A 20,176-nucleotide genomic window follows, 5' to 3' on the forward strand; every position below is an offset into this window, starting at 1 on the left:
TTAACCCTAAAATTCAGAACTTAATAAAACTAGGAGCTATTATAAGGAGCTAGTTAGCTATAAGAAGAGTTTACTTTACAGACCTAGTAGCCTAAGTTACTAGAATACCTAAGAAATCTACTAGAGTACCTGCTTAACTAATATAGATAGACTAACTAGACTAACTAGACTAACTAAACTAACTAGATTAACTAGACTAACTAGACTAACTAAAGCCCCCTCCTAGTATTAAGGAACTACTAGATACTATCTACTAGTTAGATAATACTATATAGTCCATCCTATAGGTGCTAAATAGGAATGCTAGTTAATACCTAAAGATTACCCTAGCTGATTATAGATAATAAGGAAGCTATCTATACTACTATAAATACTTATATATCCTTAACTATAATAAGCTAAGAGCCTAGTTATTATAAGAATACTATAATAAGCCTGCTACTAGATACCCTAGAAAGTATAAGTTATATAAGTTAATAGTATAAGAATATTACTAGCTAGGTATGTACTAATATATTAACTACTAGACCTAAAACTACTATACCTGCTGCTAATCTACCCTATCTTATAAAGCTTATTAAGGAGTGTTACACCTGCTCCTAGTATCTAAATAATTATAGTAAGATATCTTAATAGACTTTATTACTAGTCTAGTACCTAGTTGAGGCTATAATACTATATTAGTTATTATTAATTAACTTATAAAGATAAGGCACTTTATCCCCTGTTAGACTACCTATAATACTAAGAGTGTAGCCTAATTATATATCTATTATATATAGAAGCTATATAGCCTACTAAGAATAATAGTATTAGATTATAGCCCTTAGTTTATTACTACATTCTGGAAGCACCTAACCTAATACCTAGATATTAAGAACTTATTATCTACTGCTTATTATCTTAAGACTAATAGCTAGACTAAAAGAATAAATACTATTTTAGAATAATACCTATATACTTATATTACCTATCTATAAGATAATTAGGCTGACTGGTTACTATTAGCTAAGTTTACCTTAAACTCTATCTAATCTAAGGCTACTAGAATCTTACCCTTCTTTATAAATTATAGATTTCACCTATGCATGGGGTTTAAACCTATCTAGCCTATAAATCACTCTGCTACTAGAGACGCTGAGGCCTTTATAAAGAAAATATAAGATATTATTAACTATATCCACACCTAGATCTGTATTGCCTAGGACTATTATAAAAAATAGATAAATTATCACTAGAGACCTACCTGCTATTACTATATAGGATAACTAGTTTAGTTAGATGCCTAGAATATCAGGACCCTGCACCCCTAGAAAAAACTTAACTAGAAAAACTTAGGGCTATTCTATATTAAGAAGATTATTAGCCTGCATACTTATAAGCTAGATCTACTAGCTTCTATAAAGATTTACCCTATATTTAATATTAGCTTACTATGTCCTGTTACTAAAGACCCTATTCCTAGATAAAGATAGCTACTACTACTACTAGTAGAGGTTAATAGTCTAGAAGAATAGATTATTAAGAATATCTTAGATTCCTACTAGGAACACTAAGGCTAATAAGGCCCCTATCTAAAGTATATTATTAAATAGTTAGGCTATAATAACCCTACTAAGGAACCCACCTATTACTTAAGGAATATATAAGAGATTATAGCTAACTTCCACTGCTGCTACCTAAGCAAACCTAAACTAGTAGATAATCTTAACAGAGCTTAATCTTAAGGAGGGGAGTACTATCACAGTGCTACTATAGATAGGAGTTAGTATTACTAGGAAGGAATTATATAATCTTAGGAATATCTTTACTGTATAATCTTATAACTTACTTAGAAGCCTCTAAGCTATATCCTATCTATAGAGCCTACCTATACTAGTTTACCCCACAACCAGAATAGATAGATATAGATTCCTGTAGCCAGCCTGAGTGTTAACTACCTCATCAACCTGTTTCTGTTTACCTGTGACCCCGTACCTTAACATATACCCTTTTCTTATTAGGTATTAGGTAGTACCTAGGTCTATAGGGTTATATTATTACACTAGTATATACTTGTTCCTTTAAATAATAGGGTACTAGAGTTACTTAGTAGACTTAGTAGTAATAGGGCTAGAGCTTTAGGATAACTAGGAATATAGGGTAGGTTTAGTAGTAGTAGTATAGGTCTTAATAATAAAAGGCTAGTTAGTAGTATATTACTAATAGTAATTCTTAAGCTTCTGTAGGAATCTAGTAAATTAATAGTACTCCTAGCTTAGAGGCTAGTTATATATAAGCATGCCCTAGAGTTTATAACTAATAGCCTATTTAAGTAGGGTAGATAGGGTTTTCTTAGGCATCTTACCCTCTAGGGCTAGGCATTAAAATTCTATAAAGAAGGTACTAAACTTCTTATTAGTCTAGCATAGGCTAAATAGCTTATTTTAGGTATTATTTATATAGTTAGGGTTACTAAAGGTGTGCTCTAGGATATCTAGGATATCTTAGTAGTTATTAAGAGTATAAATTCCCTTCTTAATATAGGGGAGAATCTGGGTGTATAGTGTACTCTTTAGATAGTTATTTATATAAGCTATCTAGCTCTGCAGCATTAAGAAGTAGTTAAGATTAATATTTATTTTCTCTTAAATCTATGCTATAAAATGCTAAAGGTCCTTTTAGTTACCTTTAAACTTATTAGGGTTAGGGAGTTATTCTAATAATCTAGTAGCTTTAGAAGATAGGGTAATAGTTAATATAAGTATTCTTACTAGAGTAACTACAGGCTTCTTAGTAATAGGGTTATATATAGGTATAGATATAGGTGTATTTATAGTAGGGGTAGCTAAGTAATAGGCTTAATCCCTTTTTATAGTAGCCTATATATACTACTATTCCTTCTCTTATAGCTATTCCTTCTAATACTATAGAATAGCTTTTAGTTTAGTAATCTCTTATTTATATCTCTGCTCTGAGGAAGTAAGTTTATACTAGAGTTCTAGAAATTAGGCCTTAGATTATTTAGCTTATTAGTTTACTTTATTAATAGTTAATTTAGCCTTCTAGATATACTTATATACTAGGTAGTAGTATTTATACTATTTAATACTATAGTTAGTAATATACTTAGAGAACTTTTTAGGGTTACTAGGTAGAAATAGGGGTAGAGGGATAGGTATTCTAATAGTATTAACTCTAAGGGTGGAGCTATATAATATTAAGGTACTAGATCATAGGTAAATAGAAGTTAATTAATAAGGAAGTTAATACTTAGACTAGCTATAGTAATCTATATCTTATCTATTCTAGTTATAGGGTAGACTAGTACAGGCAGGCTCTATAGATAGGATATAGCTTAAGGACCTTCAAATAGGTTACTAAGTTGTGTGGTGAAGATATTCCCAGAGTCATATGATTCCTTCCTGGCGATGCTAACTCCTATCCACGGCAGCACCATGACAATACTCCGCCCAAAGCGCTTCTCGCCCAGAATAGAAATCGAGCACGCATAATCTCTGCACGGAGATGCGCTGTAACTTGTAGCTATGTGCCCATCATTGATGCTGCACATGTATGTGTCTTTTAAAAATCGCGCATCACACGTAACACTATTCACTAATCAGATGACTTCTTGAGAATCGGTGATCCTCCCAACGCAGTTTCTAGATAGTTCGGTTTGGGCTGGAGAGTGTCGACGCTTAGGAGGAAGTTTGAGTGGCAGTCTCGCTCTGAAGTTATAACAGACACCCTCCGTTGCGCTGAATCATTCCTGCCCATCTCCATTCCCTGCTCGGGCAACACACTATTTCTCTTATCCCTTATCCGTCTTAATCAATCGATATCGGGTTTCACCATCATGCTTATCATAAAGAAAGACTCGGAGGTAATGACCAACTATGTGGCTGCCAACCCCGTTCCCGCCGGCGAGAACTTTGGTGTCTTCCACGACAAGGACTGGCAACCAGCTGTTTTCGCGCTCGGAGAGGATGGGATCCTCAGCCTCATCATAACCGTGGGCCGCGAGCCCACCAAGATCAACTTCACCAAGGCCTCGGGCCTCTTTTCTGAGGATGTCAAAGTGCAGGCGTTTGCCGTCCTCCAGGCCCCCGACTCCAGCCTGGACATCTGCATTGCTACAGAAGCGAGTGACACGACGTCAAATTTTTACTTGCTGCACCACATCACTCTAGATGAAATCCCAGGCACCATGCCGTCGGCCAAAGTGATACAAGGGGTCTTTCCGACAGTGCATCATATCTTCATGGTATGTGTTGAAAATGAGCCACACACATCCGGCGGACGTCGCGGTCGAGCAGTAAGAAGAGAATGCTAATCATGTAAACCGTGAGTAAAGGGGCATAAATCCGGCGATTCACAACAGGCACTGCCGCTGGTCATGGTGGCTTTCAAACGGCCAGACCGGCTAACCAGCACCGAGGACCTCAACTACGTCAAGTTTGTCGATAAGCAGGCAACCCTGGTGAAGTCATGGAGCCTTCCGGTCAATCCTAAAAAAATATACAACATCGCATTGATCACCTGTCCGCTGGGTGATGGTGTGATGGTACTCTATGAAGGATTCACGGGGGGCATGTTTCTAGTATTCAAGGTCCTCGATGGAGGTGAAGATGACGACGGTGATGACTTCGCCGTCCAGGTTCCCTGTCCCAAAGGTAAGGATATCTCTTGGATTGGGACCGAGATTCGCACTCCATGTGTGGATTTATCCGTCGTGGCCCTTTGACATCCTCACTGATCCTTTCACCAGGAGCAACCTGCCTGGCTTCCTTCCTGGACCCAGCCAAGAAATGGACTGTCGTGCTGGTGGGCGGCGAGGTGATCACCGCGTTGACGTACAAGGAGTACCGATCACCGCACGGGGGCCCGGGCGCAGTAATTGATGAGCTGAGAAAGATCAGTGACCTCAAGGATCTGCACCTCTCGCAGACCGGTGAGAACCTCCGTCTCTGGTACACCACAGCGGCCGACGCGGTGTATTACTACACCACCACGACCACGGATCTCTCCAAGGGCGTGGTAATCCCACTGCTGGCGAAAGGACTAGGGGGCAGAATCTCCAGTCTGCTGTCCAGTCGGCCAGCCGACGGGGATCGCAAGCTTTTGGTCAGTAGTCTGCTATCCGTGGATGAGCATGGAAACTTGTCGTTGTTGCAGCAGGACCCCATCTCGCAGGCATGGCAACAGTACCCGTTCTGGCATGCCTCGGTGGAGACTGTGACTCCAGTGACCGGAATTATGGTCCGCCTGCATGCGACGGTGGTGAATGACGGCGATGGGGATTCCGCAGACCTTCTCCCGGGATGCTGGCTGCGCGTCAGCTGTTCCGGCGTGGTTCGGTGCATTATTAACGGCCGCCATACCACTCTTTCGCCAACGGCGGACTGGCACCAGACTGATGCGAAGGGGGTGTTGAATATCCTCCTGCAGACCGACGACGCGACGATCCACAAATTCGCGGTCGATGCCTATCGTCCGGCGCAAGCACCATCGAAGCCGATGGCCACAGCAGGGGAAAGAAACCTGATGGACCCGGTCCTGGATCCGTCTCAAAAGGTGATCCCTAAAATCGAGGGAGTCCAAACACCGGCCGATGTCCAGAACCTGAAAAAACCTGATGGAAGCCCGTTGTTTGCAAAGCAGCTCGAGCCTAAAGATGCAAAAGGAGCGGCGGCCGCATTCCAGCAGTTAGTGGCCAGTGCGAAGGATCTGAATAACAAGGATAAGGATCGAGCGCAGGCATATCACGCAACCGTCTTTGCCTCAGAGAACCCCAGCGATTCCCCAGATATCCTCGTCCCTTTTGGGTTCTGGTCAGATGTGGGGGACGTTTTCAACGGAATGTGGCATTGGCTGGGCGAAGTGGCCGACACTGTCTGGCACTGGACTTGTGACCTTGTCGGTAAGTTCAACTCAGTTCGGTTTCTCCCGTTTTCTCAGTTTGATCCCCCCCTCTCCGAAACAGTGACCATGGGCTTATCTCTGTCGCAGATGGTGTGTGGAAGTTCATCGTCCATGTCGGCGAGGAGATCTACGAGATCGCCCTGACGACCATCACATCAATTGTAAAAGGCGTCATGTGGGTTCTCAAAAAGATCGGTGCTGTGATCAAAGATATTATTGAGTTCATCAGTTATCTCTTTGACTGGACAGATATTTTGGCTACAACGGACAGTGTCGCCGCAGGGTTCAACGCCGCCCTAGATTACGGAGAGGAGTTGCTCACTGGAGCGGACCTCGACGTGCATAAGTGGTTGGAGAATATTCGCACCACTATCCAGCAAAATCTCACTGATCTGCAAAGCAATGACTATGAGCAAGCGCGGGTCGGCACGGAGAAGAAGGCATCGCATCAAGATGCTGCAGCCACAAACGACGGGGGCGACAATGCGGACCAGGGTGACGACGACGAAATCAAGGCTGGAGTGACCTATAACTGGTCCACGTACTGTTTCCTCTACGGCGGGGGACCGACAAATGCGGTGTTGCACGACGAGACCAGTCTCGTGGCGGCGGACAGCACCGAAGACCAGCTGGTGAAGCTGTGGGACGATGTCCAAAGCGAGGTCAAGATCATCATGAGGACCCTGACGGACGTGGCCAAGGACCTGGTAGAGTTTTTCAACCCCGCCAGCTTCAGCGTGCAGGATGTGGTCAATAAGCTGGAAAGCGACCTGATCAACGGGATGATCGATGCCTTGGAGAAGTTGGCTGACATCCTGTTCGATGCCCTGAAGTTGGGCATCGGCATGATCCGCGATCTGGCCACCAAAGAGGTCGATATTCCCGTCATTACGTGGCTGTGGAAAAACGTGATCGCCCGTGGACGACCCTTGACACTGCTGAATTTCTGCGCACTGTTAATCGCCATTCCCACCACGGTGCTGTACAAAGCCAAGAAGAAGTGTGCGCCCCCGAAGCTACACGGGAGGTTGACCAAGAGCACCTTTGCCCAGTATGTGCAGGGTCAGGCAGACGCATCGCTCGCGTCGGATATGCTCGGGTTCAGTCGTGCCGCGGGGTCGAGCGTGGTCCTCGTGGGGGGCGAGTTCGACATGCTTTCGCTGGGGGTCGACGGCGCCTTTGAGGGGCTTGGGCTGGAAATAATCCCGATTGGACCTATCGACAGTTTGATGAATGTGTTGGATTCGGCGTCGCTCACCTTCGAAACCGTGGGCGGATTCTCGACCTGGCCAGTGGGGGAAACTCCGGCCGCTGTATCTGGAGTGACCACCACCGCGCTGAGCACCAGGGATGCTATCAAATATGCGGTAGGTACTCGGCGATAATGCCTTACGTACCATCATTTCTTGAGAGACAAACTGACTTTTGATCTGTTAGGGGTGGGTCGTCGTAGGGGCTGATCTCTTGGCTGGCGCAGTCGTTAAGATCGTGGGCAAGAAGAAGAAATTGGAACGACCGGTGATCAAACGATGGAAGGGAACAGTCAGTGCTGTCATGTCGGTTCCGACCCTCTGTCTTTCCTTGACGGGAAATATCATGGATGCCAGTCAAGGCAGCAAAAAGGATGTCTTGATTGTAGACGGATTCATAGAAACAGCGGCCTCATTTGGCGCCACTTGGGGGAAATCGGTGGCAAGGTGGAACGACGAGTTCGAGAATGAACTCATGTATATAGGGTTGGCCGTCTACCAGTTTTGTACCCTGCTCAATTATGGCTTGAAGATAGTTGATTTTGCGGTTGAAGAACTGGACTGATGGCTGCGCGACATTTGTCAAGTCAGTTTAGGCCAAGTTAATTCAATGGGCAATTCCAAGAAGCAATGATTCTTACTTCGTGATCAACGTTGAGGACAAAGCGTTATAGTGATATCCTTGATAGTTTAGCAGTATCTTCAGGCTCCAGCACTGACTTATGCCGTTTGTCCATAGTCTGCATGCAGTGATATTTCATTGTAGCAGACTGGACTTGGGGAAATATACCACATAGGTGACCACGGAGGTTGTGGTCAACCTACTTGATAGGGCATCAGCAGACATCATTAATATATTTTATGTTTGACAGCAATCATCGAGATCTGCTGGCTAGTTTGATAATTCGAGTTTCTTTCCTTCACTGTCTTTCTTAGCTCGTGAGGCGAATATATAGAATAATCTGGTCAAAAAGGAGGGTTACCACAGGAGTTCGGACAAAGTGTAGGTTCAGCTAAGCACTAGTAACTTGGTTAGAAGTCGAGAACAGGGAGCCAGCAGCGTACAGATAGCTAGTAAAGGTACCGTACAGGTTATGCCTAGTTTATGTCAAATCAAACAATGGAACAATCGCTGAATGGATGGCTCGTTCCTTCTCCACGATCCTGGGACTTTCTCATACTCGCCTGCTATGTATGGGGGCTGGGCCGGATGTAGGCCTCACCCTACAAGTAGAACTCATTCAGATCCCTGTACTCCGTAGTATGCTATATATTCTCCCGCGCTTATGTATATCCAGCTAACATCCTTATAATACTTATCTATCTCATTGAACTTATACTCTGATGTACAGCATACTTTTATTTATAGGGCTCCCTATAATCCACAAACCAACTTCACTAAAGGAGGAATAAGAGAGTCGGAATAACGGCAGAGGAACTTGCAAAAGATTGTGGGAATGATTGGATTGGCGTCTGAAAACCACATCCATGAGCTTGACTGAGGGAAGGAGCACGTAGTTGCTTGTGTACGTACTCAGAAACCCGTGTAGTCAGTCATGGAATAATTCACCTTTGCCCAAAGTTATACTCATCCGAGGGGAGAATGGTAGATGCACGTCGTCTCCATGACGAATCTGGCGTCGCCCAAACCAAGCCAAAGTATTCCCTTGCAGCAATACTGAACCCCGCTGCACCCCAGTCAATGATCCAAACTACCTTACTGTCATTAAAATAATATTATTGGGTGTAGGTCACCATGAGTTAGAATTTTTCTCTCATCTTGCCCATTCTCCCCTGATGCGAGGATCTCGTCTGCTAGGCGGTAGTCATCCTCATCGACCAGTTGCCCACCAGGTCTTGAGTTCTTCAGCGCCTCAACCACACCCTTGCTGAATTCCTTTCGACTTTGAAATGGGCCATAATGATAGTTTTTCTCTCCCCATGGGTGCTTGAAGATGGTATCTTCACACGGTCCTTGGTCTACAGAACCAAAGAAAGTGCCTTCAATTCTGCGCCATTTATGCACGGAAGCTCGGAGTCGCTCCAGAATGCATTGTTGAAAATCCTCAAAAAGGCTTTCCCAGCATGCCTCGAGAGGAACCCCCGGTATCTTCCTCATTAAGCTAAATCCAATATCGTCAATCATATACGCGTTGAGCACCTCTGGGACAGGAACTGATGTTGTATTTCGGACGAGACACATAGCCTCAGCTTCCCCCATGGTGATTGTAAGGCCCATCTTCAAGATCTTGGATTCACCGATCTTCAGTATTTTGCAGCCACTAACTAGGTGAGGACATAGGTCTCTTCCATTCCAGATCTCTTCGCGTGTCACAATAGGCGGTGCTTGGTCTTTCATTGAGGGCGCGTAACGTATGTTGGTAGGAGGAGAGGATAACAAATTGTGGACATATTGTCGAATGTTCCGCTTCGAAGGCTGTGATACATTACATTGGGATTTCAAACACGAAGGGTGTACTTACTTATATCAAAGGAAACTTCTTCCGCCATTATTTCTCGGACTTTTGGCAGTAGAAGCAGACGAAATATACCGTTGGTGCTTGAGCGTTTACAATAGGCTCCTCGGAACGGAAGCATAAAATGTGTGTGTTACCGTCATCCGGGCCACTTAGCAATAATAGGCACCAGGTTCGTGCAGATCGACTTCGGTTCAAGACAGAAGCTCGTGATATGAAGGTGGACAGCACTGAATAGCCACGATCAAAAGAACTGCCACAGGGGAATCTTGCGAGGCAAAGGAAGAATTACTGATGAACAATCCCAACGTCGATGTGATTATCTACAACATCAGAAAGCCCCAATCTGCCTGCGAATCAGCATACAGCGCCCCAGGTAGCGCATGCAGCGAGCGACCTTCCAAGGGTTGTTTAACAGACAGCGTGTCTCCGAGGATCAAGCCAACTTTTGGTCTTGACATCCAGGGGCATTCAACCGTTGAAAGGGATCAAAGACGGAAACATGCACTTTGTGAAGCTGGGATAATTTTGTGGGAGGCCCTGATGATTCCAGTGCCAGGATTGGTGCGGGAGGTTGTAAAGAGTGGTAGGTGCGTAAGATATTGTGTTTTATGGAATCTTCTGCTGGAAGAAACTTGGACTTGAGCTGTGGAATTAACCAGGTCGAAAGCGTGATGTTAAGCTATAAGAGTAGAGTGGCGGGAGTGGTATGCTATTTATATAGGTTATGTTGATTGCTGGCAATGTATTATATATTTAGAAGATGGATTGTTAAGGTATGGCCATGATAGATAGCCCATTAACACTTATTATTCATATATTTTCTTATCTCCCCCGGCCTTTTTCCCCCCTAAAAACGAACTAGTCAATAATAAGTTATAAAATCAATAGTAAATACCAGACTACATCTACAGCGATTCGCACTGTGATACTACTAAGCTAATAAGAAAGGCTCCAGCAACGTAGTCATACTTGGGCGGCTGGGCCATGATGAACAAAGTACACAGTTACACACTACAACCAGCGCGGCTGTAGCGAGTTCTGGCACTTATCTATTCTAAGCACTATAAATATACACGACCGTCCCTAGCCAACGCGTTTTTAGATCAGTTACTTACGCAGTCTCCTACTTTGTGAATTAACATCACGGTGCTGTATTTTGAAACATTCTGTTCAGCAACTCTAGGACAGTGCATGTCTGTCGCATCCATGAGTGCATCGCTTCCTCCCACGCCTCCATCAAGAGCTTTGACAGATAATGAGTGGAGATTCAAGACCATTACACTACCCTGTGAGTGGGTGGAAGATTATCGCCCCGGTGGTTACCATCCGGTCGTTCTGGGTGATGTCTTCAACGACGGCCAGTTTAAGGTTATTCGGAAGCTTGGTGAAGGCTCCTACTCAACTGTTTGGCTCGCCCGTGATTTGAAGTAAGTTCGGTCATCTTTCGTGCTGGGTGCTGGCGATTATGTGGACTATCGTTACTTACTCCCTCCAAGAAACTGTAGATATGTTGCCCTGAAGATTCCTGTGTCGGAAATCTCGGGAGTAACAGCTGAGCTACGAATTATACGTCACCTCACCGAAATTGCCCCAGCCGAAGCGGCCCGGCATGTCACTCGTCTGTTAGGCGAGTTTGAACATCGCGGTCCTAATGGTCTCCACAGATGCTTGGTATTTGAGCCCATGGGCCCGAGTGTGAACACTATGGTAGAGGAGTTGCCGCAGTTCAAGCCTCGCAGGCGAGGAATGAAGGTCCGCTATCCGCTTCGGATGGCAAAGAGCATCCTCAAGCAATCGTTGCAGGCTCTTGCATTTCTTCACGAACATGGCATCGCCCATGGAGACTTCCAGCCAGGGAACATTCTCTTCACTCTTAATGATATCGACTCCACGGCGGAGGACTCGCTCCGACAGGAGGAAGATGTTCAAGCCCGGTCAATCTCCCCTCCGGTACAGAGGCTAGACAATAAGCAGGATAGATGGGCTCCCCCATACCTTTGCGTTTCGCAGCCGCTGGTGCCCTTTACCAGCTACGCAGAAGGCCTTAAGGTCAAATTATCCGATATGGGTGGCGGTGAGTACATATTGTTCGTTTCAAGTATCTGCGTTCCTATCTGACAAATATCAAAACTCACATCTTCCTATCTGGGATAGCTTTTTTCTTTACGGACCCTCCACAAAAACCCGTTACTCCACTGGGTCTTCGACTCCCCGAATTGATTCTTACCGGAGCCGTTGATAATAGTATCGATGTCTGGTGTTTCGGTTGCCTTGTCTTTGAACTTATCACCGGACAGCCGCTTTTCTGTATACCGGGGTCCGAGTATGAAAATGACGATCATCTTCTCTCTCTCACTGCCCGGCTTGGTGCCCTTCCCGACGAGCTTTTCAGGCACTGGGAGACTTCGTCACTCTACTTTACACCCGAGAAGCAGCTTTTTAATTGTCAGCTTGGAGGAGTCGCTCCAGGAGAGAAACCGCTTATGGTGGAGCAGCTGTCTATGGAGGCGCTGTTCGATATGACAGAGCCCAATCTCGACGAAGACGAAGCCCAAAAAGTGAAGACGTTCATTCGGTGGATTTTGCAATACGATCCCGTGAAACGCCCATCGCCTGCGAGAATCTTGTCTGAGCCATGGTTCCGCGAGATTGACGTTAACAGCGGCTAGACCAAGGCTCTTATTGACAATTGTCCTGTTGTGCTTAGATTGTATCACCCCCCCAAACGCACCCTGTGTCTAGTTGCCGGCGAAAAGTATACTGACATGATGACAATCGGTGGCCAAAGCTGTCTGTCATGGAATGATAACAAACAAGAGGTCATCGGCCAATTGTACAAGATTATCGAGCAGGCCTTTTGACCTCCACAGGAAGCGAGAGAAAGGCCCCGAGGCTCAGAAGAGGATGAGGGATGAATCTTGGCGCCGCTGGGATGACGATAAGAGCACGGACGAAGATGGCCGTGGTGAGAGTAATGAAAACCCTTGGCCATGGTGAGGACGGTGCAGAGTCCTAGAGAGTGGTAAACACTGAAATGATGATCATGATGATCATGACAGTGCAGGGAGCCAGAAGAGACGATAGAGTTGTTGACCATAACAGTACGATCAAGCACAATCAGTTTGCTGTTCGTGGTTCTCACATACCTTTACTCCTTCGACGTAGAGCTGGACTGGCTCTTGACGTGATGAAGTTCTCATTATGCAGTGTGGACTAACCATATGTCTGCACATAATCTATATCTGTGTCATTATATCGGTTTATATGTTTCCCAATCGTCGTCACTAGTTGCTTCGTAAGGACGTGAGCCAACCATGGTCGAATATGAGGCAGCCAAGGGCAAGGAAGTCGGTCTGTCATGGTCGATGCGAGTTGGGAGATATCCTATATTGATCTTCTATAACAAAGGGAGACAGACTACCGATGTCTGAGCTTGAAAAGTGCCAACCCAAGTGAGAATATTTGTAACGTGGACGTCCCTAACTCTTCTCCTAATTTCAATATAAATATCTGGTCAATGTGCAAAAGCTTGGTCGCCGTCACTGAACATCTGTACTTCGTCCCTAGTCAACCAGCAACATACGAGCTGCATTCCTTCCATTCTGCAGAGTTGCGATAAAAATGACAAGAAAACAGTCCTTTGGTACTCTGCCGATTGTTGGATAGCGGTCGACCACCTTGGCTCGTGAAAGACACGCGTTCCATTCCCATTTCTCACCCGTCAGAGAAATCGAGGTAAAGAGTTTTCCATCAACAAAGACTTCCAGTGAAGCAATGCCGACAGTAGGTTCGCTGGACTGCATCGTTCCCTTTACTGAAACTTCTCGGCGAACTTCGTGCTCGGAATTGGCCGGTTCCTTCCATGTGGCCGAGTCGAGATTGAGAAAAGGCTTGGCTGTACTACATAGCCTGTCGAGGAGCGGAACCATTGGGATGGAATCAGAAGAGAGAGGCGGTGTCAGACGAGGGACTGTCCGGTTCCGCGACGCCACTTCATACGCGTAGGCATATCGCAACAGGTCATTGTCTGCCCAGGCTCTGGATGCCAGCGTCATTCCCACGGGCATCTGCGTGTCACTCAGAGTCCCCATCGGGACAGTGATGCAGGGAATTCCCAGATGTTTCAGCGCTCGGCCACCGTTGGAATACTTGACCCCATCCTGCAATGCATGGAGCATTGACTCGTACACTTCGTCCGAATTGGCGTACGAAACATCACCATTGGTGGGGAAAGCGAGCAGGTCAATACCATGTGCGTCCATCCAATCTTCCAAATCTCTCTTTCGCATATCCTCCAATGCTCTCACTGCCTCCGCGATACCAGGAAGGTCGTAGAGGCTGTATTGTCTATCACGGATGGACTCGATCATCTCCGAATAACGAACTTGGTTTTGCGCCTCGGTGAATCTCGAGGGATCGTCCATGGGTGCAATCAAAGGGTGGATCTTGCCGGGATCACACTTGGAAAGACTGGTACATCTCACATCGCCATTTTGCTGCAGGAAATCGTCCCACGCCGTGGCAATCATCAGGCATCGCTCGATTCTTGTCCACTCGTGTGATAGCCCAGGCACGTTGCAACTTTGACCAGGGAAGTCTTTCTTTGTGTACTTCTCGAGCAGAGGAAAATCCGTCGCGATGACAGTCGCGCCGAGGCTCTCGAGTGTCTTCTGAACGCTGTCCCATAGCGCTTTCACTGCGGTAGTGCAGACGTGAAACGGTTTGGCAGAAGGGTCCCCCAAAAAGCATCTTGGTATGGCGACTCGTTTACCCACCAGTGCATATGGGTCAGCCAAATCTCGATAGTCTTTTGGGCGAATTTCAGATGCCTTGGGAATAGGGACGATTTGTTGATTCCTCCAGAAATCAATTCCCCGACTGGAATCACCATCGTCGGCTACAATCACGTTCAGGACGGCAAATAGGTCCTCCATCGATCTTGTATGTGGAACAATGACATCGCAGGTTGGGTAGAGTGGCCATTGGCCTCTGTTCGGTATCACGCCTCGCGAGGGAGAATATCCGATCAACGCATTGTTGGATGCCGGCGCACGCCCAGAGGAGACGGTTTCACCAGCTAAGCCAAAGGCTGCAAGGCTTGCCGCAGTTGCTGTGCCACAGCCATTGGACGAACCGGATGCAAAGGCCGTCGTGGAGTATTGGAGGTTGTAGGGGCTTTCAGCACGACCGTAGAGTCCACGTTGGCTTCCACCGTCAGCCATAGCGGGCATATTGGTCAGTCCAAGGATCACTGCTCCAGCTTCGCGCAGGAGCGATACAACCGCGGCATCGTCCGTGGCGATTAGGTCGGCAAAAGCAGGTGAGCCCGCGGCGACTGTCATCCCCTTGACCATGAAGCTGTTCTTAACCGTGCAAGGAATGCCCTCTAATGGTCTTGGTGGCCGACCACTGGCACGATAGTCATCCGACTTCTGCGCTTCCTCGAACGCATTGGGGTTGAGCACGCAGACCGAGTTCAAGGAGGGGCCCCGACAGTCGTACTGCCCGATTCGGTGCAGATAAAGCGCCACAAGCTGGACACTTGTAACAGCCCCGATCCGGAGGGCCTCGAGAAGCTCCTTGATACTGGCATCGACCAAGTTCAAGACCTTTGGTCGTTCTTGGGTGTCAGGCGCCGGCATAGTCGAAGCAATCTGTGTTGACCTTGAGCTCTTTGGCAGGAGAGATATTGAAGTACTTGAAGGAGATGGGCAGAACTTCCAAGCACCTTTTATCCATGAATGAAAAGCTACTCTACTATCTATACAAATCGCTGACGCTGTTGTCCGAGTTTCCTATTCCGCCATAGTGCTGAAGATGTTTGAGCGCGGCTTGGCTTTGACCAACTGGCTCGACCTTCCGTTCAGAGCATCCTCGGCTCGAGTTTCCTGTTGACTACAGGGAGTAACAGTATAGCAACAACATCGCTTGTGTCTAATGATTAATCAACAATCAATCTTCTTCAAACTTGGATTGACTTCCAAATCCTGCCCAAGAAATACTTTATAGAACTTTATTTATTGTCGAAGACCGCACGCTATATCAGAATCGGATGTAACCCCATATCCGACATTGCACTTCTACAATCCGCCCGCGTAGTCTCCTGCATTTTCCAGCAGCTCTTCATAATTTTGAAAACCGTCGGGATATTGCCGCATCTGCCGGAGTCATCACGCAAAAGGTCCGTCATCAATGTCTCGAAAAACGGCCGAATATGGGGCTCTGCCATGCAGCCTATCACGCACAGCGCCCACACTGAGCCCGTGAGGGAATAGCTCTCTGGCCTGCCTCGGAGTGCGATAATACTTCTGGCCACCGCACTTCTTATCTCTGGGAGGGCCGGTAGCGGGCCGGAGATAGTTGTATGCAGTAAGACCAATGCAGCAAGCGCGAAAAGGCGCGTCACCCAGTCCTTGAGTGATTCGGAGCCCGTGTACCCCTAGAAACCAAACCCTTGTCAGCAGCGTATTATAGCAAATGCTAGAACTCTAGAATGGATCGCACTTTGGCAATATCAAGCCCCTCAATACCCTTCTCGAGACGCATCTCAATTTCCTGGCCTCGGCTGGCGAGCTCTCGGATGTTTAATAAGCCGTCTTTATCTTGCTGATCTTTCCAGACACCAAGGCGTGCTAGATCGCCTATCACAGCGACGACCCAGTTGTAACAACCCAACAGGTCCGCAGTGTTGAGACCAGGGATTTGAAGCCAGCGTTGATAAGGAAGTCGGGGGGCCCTCCCCGTCGACAGGCACGAAAAGACATCGAACCATATAACGCTCACCACGAGGAACTCCAGACCATCGCTGCCTCCTATTCTGTGGTCAGAAAGCTCGAGCGCGCTCATACCCGCGTTATGGTGATACGGATGCGCGCTGAAAATGACCTCCGGGGACAGTAGGCTCATGACAGAAGCGACAGCATCAAGGTGCATCAACCAGTCATTCTCTGCCCCGCTGAAAACCTAGAGTGCAGAATTAGGATTTACGAAGCGAACAGAAACAGCCCGCAGTCACTACGCACCTCGAAGCTGATCAGCATGAAGCTACAGGTCAAAAACTCGGTCAATTGCGCGTGGTCATCCCGTAACTTGTCGCCTTTTTCGGTCATCAGATCGCAAAGTTCACGGAGGGCCTGTGAGTGATGACCTAATGCCTTTTGTCTCCGCTGGAATTCCTCTTCTGTGCCGATCATGGCGCTCTGGTGAAGAGACGCTAGACTTAGAGCGGCGTGGTATAGAGGCCCTCGCTTCATCAATAGTAAAAAGAGCCAGCCCTTGTTTCCTAGCCGCGATCGGCGATCGTGATACGGAAATTGCCATGGGAACACTCGGTCAAGGTAATACATCAAAAGATATGCCTCTTGCGGATCAAGGCCATTGGAGCCCAAAGACTGCGGGATAGGAGTAGTCGTAAGCTCAGCAGCATCTTTTAGGGTGTGGTCCTCATTGTTCTCGTTGAGCTCGAAGGCTCGGTCTGAGCTGTCTTCCTCATGGTGCAGCGCCGCATTCCCTAGGTCATTGGGACAATATGACGAATGCAGAGGCCGAGGAGGAGTTGCAACTGAAATTGGGGATTCATCGGCCACGATTTCTCCTTCTGACCCGTTCGCTTGGTTTGTTCGCGATCCAGGCAACGGCCGAGATTGTTCGCTCAGGCTTCGGCTCATGCGGGCTCTATTTTGTCTCTTCTTGACATGACGAAAATTCTGGTTGATAGCAGCTTTGATGCGTGATCGTTCCTTTTGCTCTTCGGAGCCACCATCCATCCAAGTAGGCTTGGGCCCATACCCATGGCAGTAGACATGGCGGTCAGTACATTCCTTGCAGGATGGTGTCTCCAAGCCACATTTTCGATGCCGGACCCGGCAGGTCCAGCATCCAGAGGGCCCACGAGGCATGACTGGGAGTAACTAATGCTGTCCCCCAATTCCAAAGAAAGGAAGGCCTGAAAGTTGGTGAACTTTGGGATGATGAAACCGATTTAACCTGGTTAAGAAACTCGAACCGCAATGGTTATGTGCCGTAGGTGATCACCTGACGCCTGGTCCTCAATTCCCCTCATTAACTTTCAAAATGACCAAATTTAGTATAGCTTTAACTATAAGATACTTCAAGCCAAACCTAAGGGCCTAAGGCATTGTAAAGAACTGAAGAACCTCTTGCGTCATTCCTCGGCCAAGGCACAGGGATCTTAGGAAGTTCATCGATATTGTAAATGCTGTAGTTTTAATACAGAATTTAGTTGGCTTCTTGAGTCCCGACTCATCTTTTCTAAGTCAGTACCAACTGAGAGGTATGTTAAGACAGCTAGACCAGGGACATTAATCTCCAGCGTAGTCCGAAGGGACTAGTTTCCAGATCTATGTAATAGAAACATGGATAAAGGCGGAAGTAGTCTAGCGACTTCTCCCTGACAACCAAGGATCTTGTAGAAGCTCCTTAGCAGTCGCTCTCTCTTCCGGCATCCAGGTCAATGCCCTCCGAATGAAACTAAGGAAACCTGCTTTGTCTTTCAAGCGGCATTCAAGGGCTTCCATTGTTCGAGCCTCTGGTATGGGCGCCAGGCCCAGCCATTTCCCTGTAGCGAATAAGGTTAGTAGAGAACGGAGACCATGGGAATAGAGTTGAATACGACCACAGCTCAGGGTGCTCAACGTACCTTCGTCGTCCCAAAAGTCTGCTCTTCTCTCTGGGGTTTTAGCGAGGAATTCCACAGGAGGAGGACCTAATGCCGCGATAATCTGAGCCAAATGAGCAGCATCGTAGAGATCGCCATCATCGTCGCGTGCAGTAAACAACCTCTTTGGCTCCAGAAGGTCCCACGCCTTTCCACAAAAACAAAGTTAGTTGCTCATTAAAGTAGCAGGAGTATCACCGATGGATACACGTACCGTGAGGCCGACGCTCCATATATCAACTGGATAGCTCCAGCCCACATAAAGTAACGTCTCAGGGGCACGGTATTCCAACGGCATGATGTCCCCACCGTGAGGTTCACGACCGATCCTGGCTTCACCGAAGTCCGATAACAGCATTGGACCTTCCTTAGGTCGCATCAGCCGGGAGAGATAGATTATCCGAGTAGGAGACACTTGTTTCCGGGGCACCGGATCGGTGTATTCTTTCTCCTCAATGGCCTGAAAAATGCTGTTATCGAAGACACCAAGCAGCATATTTCCGGGGTGGATATCTAAATTCAACAATAGTAGCAGTCAGGGTCGAGCTCCAGTGGACTTTGGTCGACAGGACAGATACCGGTGTGGACGATCTCCCCATGTGTATGCAGGAAATCGAGAGCCTTCAAGAGCTCAATGATAGCACCCCTGACGAAGTCTTCGTCAAATCCTTCCGGGCGGAATACGACTTTCATGTCGCGGAGGCTCATTTGTGCGGGTTCAAAGACAAGGACAACATGGTCGCCATCAGGACCGTTAACGACGAACGAATCCAACAGTCGGCGCACATTGCCTCGTCCTTCGTGTGTACTGTCCTTCATACGACTGGCGATATGGTGGTATGACGGCAGTTCACGGTGAACTAACGATGTACGCACATATACTTTCAGCGCGACATACTGGTGTGCTCTATCAAGATTAGCTCAGCTATAGACCGGTAGAGCATTACAATTCGTACTCCAAGTCTCGAGCGAGCCAAGTGGTAGATGACGAACCAAAGCCAAGCTTCGCAATTGCTTGGTATCGATCCCTAAACACCTCGCCCAGGTGAACAGGATAAAACCGGTCTGCTCTGTAGTCGAGCAGTTCTTCCTCCTCCACCAGTCGTCCAGCGTCGATATGTTCATATCCACTGGTGGGAAGATCCCGAGGGCTTTCTCTTGCGCTCGGTATTGACTGTTTATCCCGTGAGCTGGAAGCAAACTCCCTCAGCGTAAACGTAATTGCAGACCGCGGTGAGGATATTCTAGCTTGTCGGACAACGGGATCTCGGATTTCCGGATATATGCGAATGCGACCCAGTCGACAGTGCGATATCAGGGCCAAAGTCCTCTTTATAGTGAGAAACGTCATTGGTAAGAAACTGGCCAGGTGGAGGAAGAGCGAGCATTCACTCCTAAATAGGTGTTAAAGACGGCGTGAACGAAAGCTGAGCGGCGTCATTCCTGGTTTCATTGCTGGGCTTCCCTTCAAAACAAAGGCAGACTCACATAAGATCGACTATCGGTCAGCCCTACGCACAGTTTTGGCCAGTCGTAACTCATAAATACGTTCGGCTGCTTGACATGATGTACTCCGCAATACAGAGCCATACAAATTTAGTTCCTTTGGCGGTATCCTACTGAGCTATTCCTATACCATTTGGTATTTTTACCATATGGGGATTTCGAACGATTTAAATCACTATATATAAGGGTTATGAGCTAGTTCAAATTACTAAAGAGTTTAAATAGTTTACATTAATTAGTTTAGATTATTAAGTAGTTTAAATGCTATAATAAGAATTAGAGTGGTTGTGGGTTGGGTTTGGGTCAACCCATGGCAGAGAAAACCTGCCCTAAAACCCATGTGGGTTGAGTTATGGGTA

The 20,176-nt window shown here is 46.9% G+C and overlaps 6 protein-coding genes across 6 annotated transcripts; 2 read left to right on the forward strand and 4 right to left on the reverse strand.

The window, feature by feature from the left end:
• Window positions 1-3,838: 3,838 nt before the first annotated feature.
• AFUA_3G02450 (uncharacterized protein) lies at window positions 3,839-7,737 on the forward strand (the record flags this gene model as incomplete). Its single annotated transcript, XM_743475.2, has 5 exons — window positions 3,839-4,246; window positions 4,337-4,655; window positions 4,751-5,902; window positions 5,992-7,271; window positions 7,342-7,737. The coding sequence occupies 5 exons, from the start codon at window positions 3,839-3,841 to the stop codon at window positions 7,717-7,719; spliced, it is 3,537 nt and encodes a 1,178-aa protein (XP_748568.1). The 3' UTR covers window positions 7,720-7,737.
• A 750-nt stretch (window positions 7,738-8,487) lies between these two features.
• AFUA_3G02455 (uncharacterized protein) lies at window positions 8,488-10,284 on the reverse strand. The gene is made up of 3 exons (XM_077804294.1): window positions 9,924-10,284; window positions 9,638-9,861; window positions 8,488-9,591 (listed from the first exon to the last, which is right to left on the reverse strand). The coding sequence occupies exon 3, from the start codon at window positions 9,511-9,513 to the stop codon at window positions 8,881-8,883; it is 633 nt and encodes a 210-aa protein (XP_077660451.1). The 5' UTR covers window positions 9,514-9,591; window positions 9,638-9,861; window positions 9,924-10,284; the 3' UTR covers window positions 8,488-8,880.
• Window positions 10,285-10,618: 334 nt separating this feature from the next.
• AFUA_3G02460 (serine/threonine-protein kinase) lies at window positions 10,619-12,303 on the forward strand (the record flags this gene model as incomplete). The annotated part of the gene is made up of 4 exons (XM_743476.2): window positions 10,619-10,637; window positions 10,818-11,061; window positions 11,131-11,708; window positions 11,789-12,303. The coding sequence occupies 4 exons, from the start codon at window positions 10,619-10,621 to the stop codon at window positions 12,301-12,303; spliced, it is 1,356 nt and encodes a 451-aa protein (XP_748569.2).
• Window positions 12,304-13,095: 792 nt separating this feature from the next.
• AFUA_3G02470 (amidase family protein) lies at window positions 13,096-15,276 on the reverse strand (the record flags this gene model as incomplete). Its single annotated transcript, XM_743477.2, has 1 exon — window positions 13,096-15,276. The coding sequence occupies one exon, from the start codon at window positions 15,274-15,276 to the stop codon at window positions 13,198-13,200; it is 2,079 nt and encodes a 692-aa protein (XP_748570.1). The 3' UTR covers window positions 13,096-13,197.
• A 189-nt stretch (window positions 15,277-15,465) lies between these two features.
• Window positions 15,466-17,637, reverse strand: AFUA_3G02480 (Zn(II)2Cys6 transcription factor). Its single transcript, XM_743478.2, has 3 exons — window positions 16,657-17,637; window positions 16,139-16,597; window positions 15,466-16,073 (listed from the first exon to the last, which is right to left on the reverse strand). Exons 1-3 carry the CDS (start codon window positions 17,530-17,532, stop codon window positions 15,672-15,674), a joined length of 1,737 nt encoding a protein of 578 aa, XP_748571.1. The 5' UTR covers window positions 17,533-17,637; the 3' UTR covers window positions 15,466-15,671.
• A 168-nt stretch (window positions 17,638-17,805) lies between these two features.
• Window positions 17,806-19,915, reverse strand: AFUA_3G02500 (uncharacterized protein). Its single transcript, XM_077804295.1, has 5 exons — window positions 19,268-19,915; window positions 18,890-19,218; window positions 18,526-18,824; window positions 18,294-18,459; window positions 17,806-18,212 (listed from the first exon to the last, which is right to left on the reverse strand). The coding sequence occupies exons 1-5, from the start codon at window positions 19,660-19,662 to the stop codon at window positions 18,031-18,033; spliced, it is 1,371 nt and encodes a 456-aa protein (XP_077660452.1). The 5' UTR covers window positions 19,663-19,915; the 3' UTR covers window positions 17,806-18,030.
• Between the last annotated feature and the right edge of the window lie 261 nt (window positions 19,916-20,176).

Source organism: Aspergillus fumigatus, chromosome 3 (genome assembly GCF_000002655.1).
Source record: "Aspergillus fumigatus Af293 chromosome 3, whole genome shotgun sequence".
NCBI classification, from domain to species: Eukaryota; Fungi; Ascomycota; class Eurotiomycetes; order Eurotiales; family Aspergillaceae; genus Aspergillus; species Aspergillus fumigatus.

Bases quoted from the DNA above. Each gene is read 5' to 3' on its own strand.
- AFUA_3G02500 (XM_077804295.1), bottom strand. From the start codon at position 19,662: ATGACGTTTCTCACTATAAAGAGGACTTTGGCCCTGATATCGCACTGT. The intron at 19,219-19,267 runs GTACGAATTGTA...TAATCTTGATAG, and splicing joins TGGCTCGCTCGAGACTTGGA to AGCACACCAGTATGTCGCGC. The intron at 18,825-18,889 runs GTATCTGTCCTG...TGTTGAATTTAG, and splicing joins TGGGGAGATCGTCCACACCG to ATATCCACCCCGGAAATATG.
- AFUA_3G02455 (XM_077804294.1), bottom strand. From the start codon at position 9,513: ATGAAAGACCAAGCACCGCCTATTGTGACACGCGAAGAGATCTGGAAT.
- AFUA_3G02480 (XM_743478.2), bottom strand. From the start codon at position 17,532: ATGCCTCGTGGGCCCTCTGGATGCTGGACCTGCCGGGTCCGGCATCGA. The intron at 16,598-16,656 runs GTGCGTAGTGAC...TCTGCACTCTAG, and splicing joins TCATGCTGATCAGCTTCGAG to GTTTTCAGCGGGGCAGAGAA. The intron at 16,074-16,138 runs GTGCGATCCATT...TTTGGTTTCTAG, and splicing joins AGGGGCTTGATATTGCCAAA to GGGTACACGGGCTCCGAATC.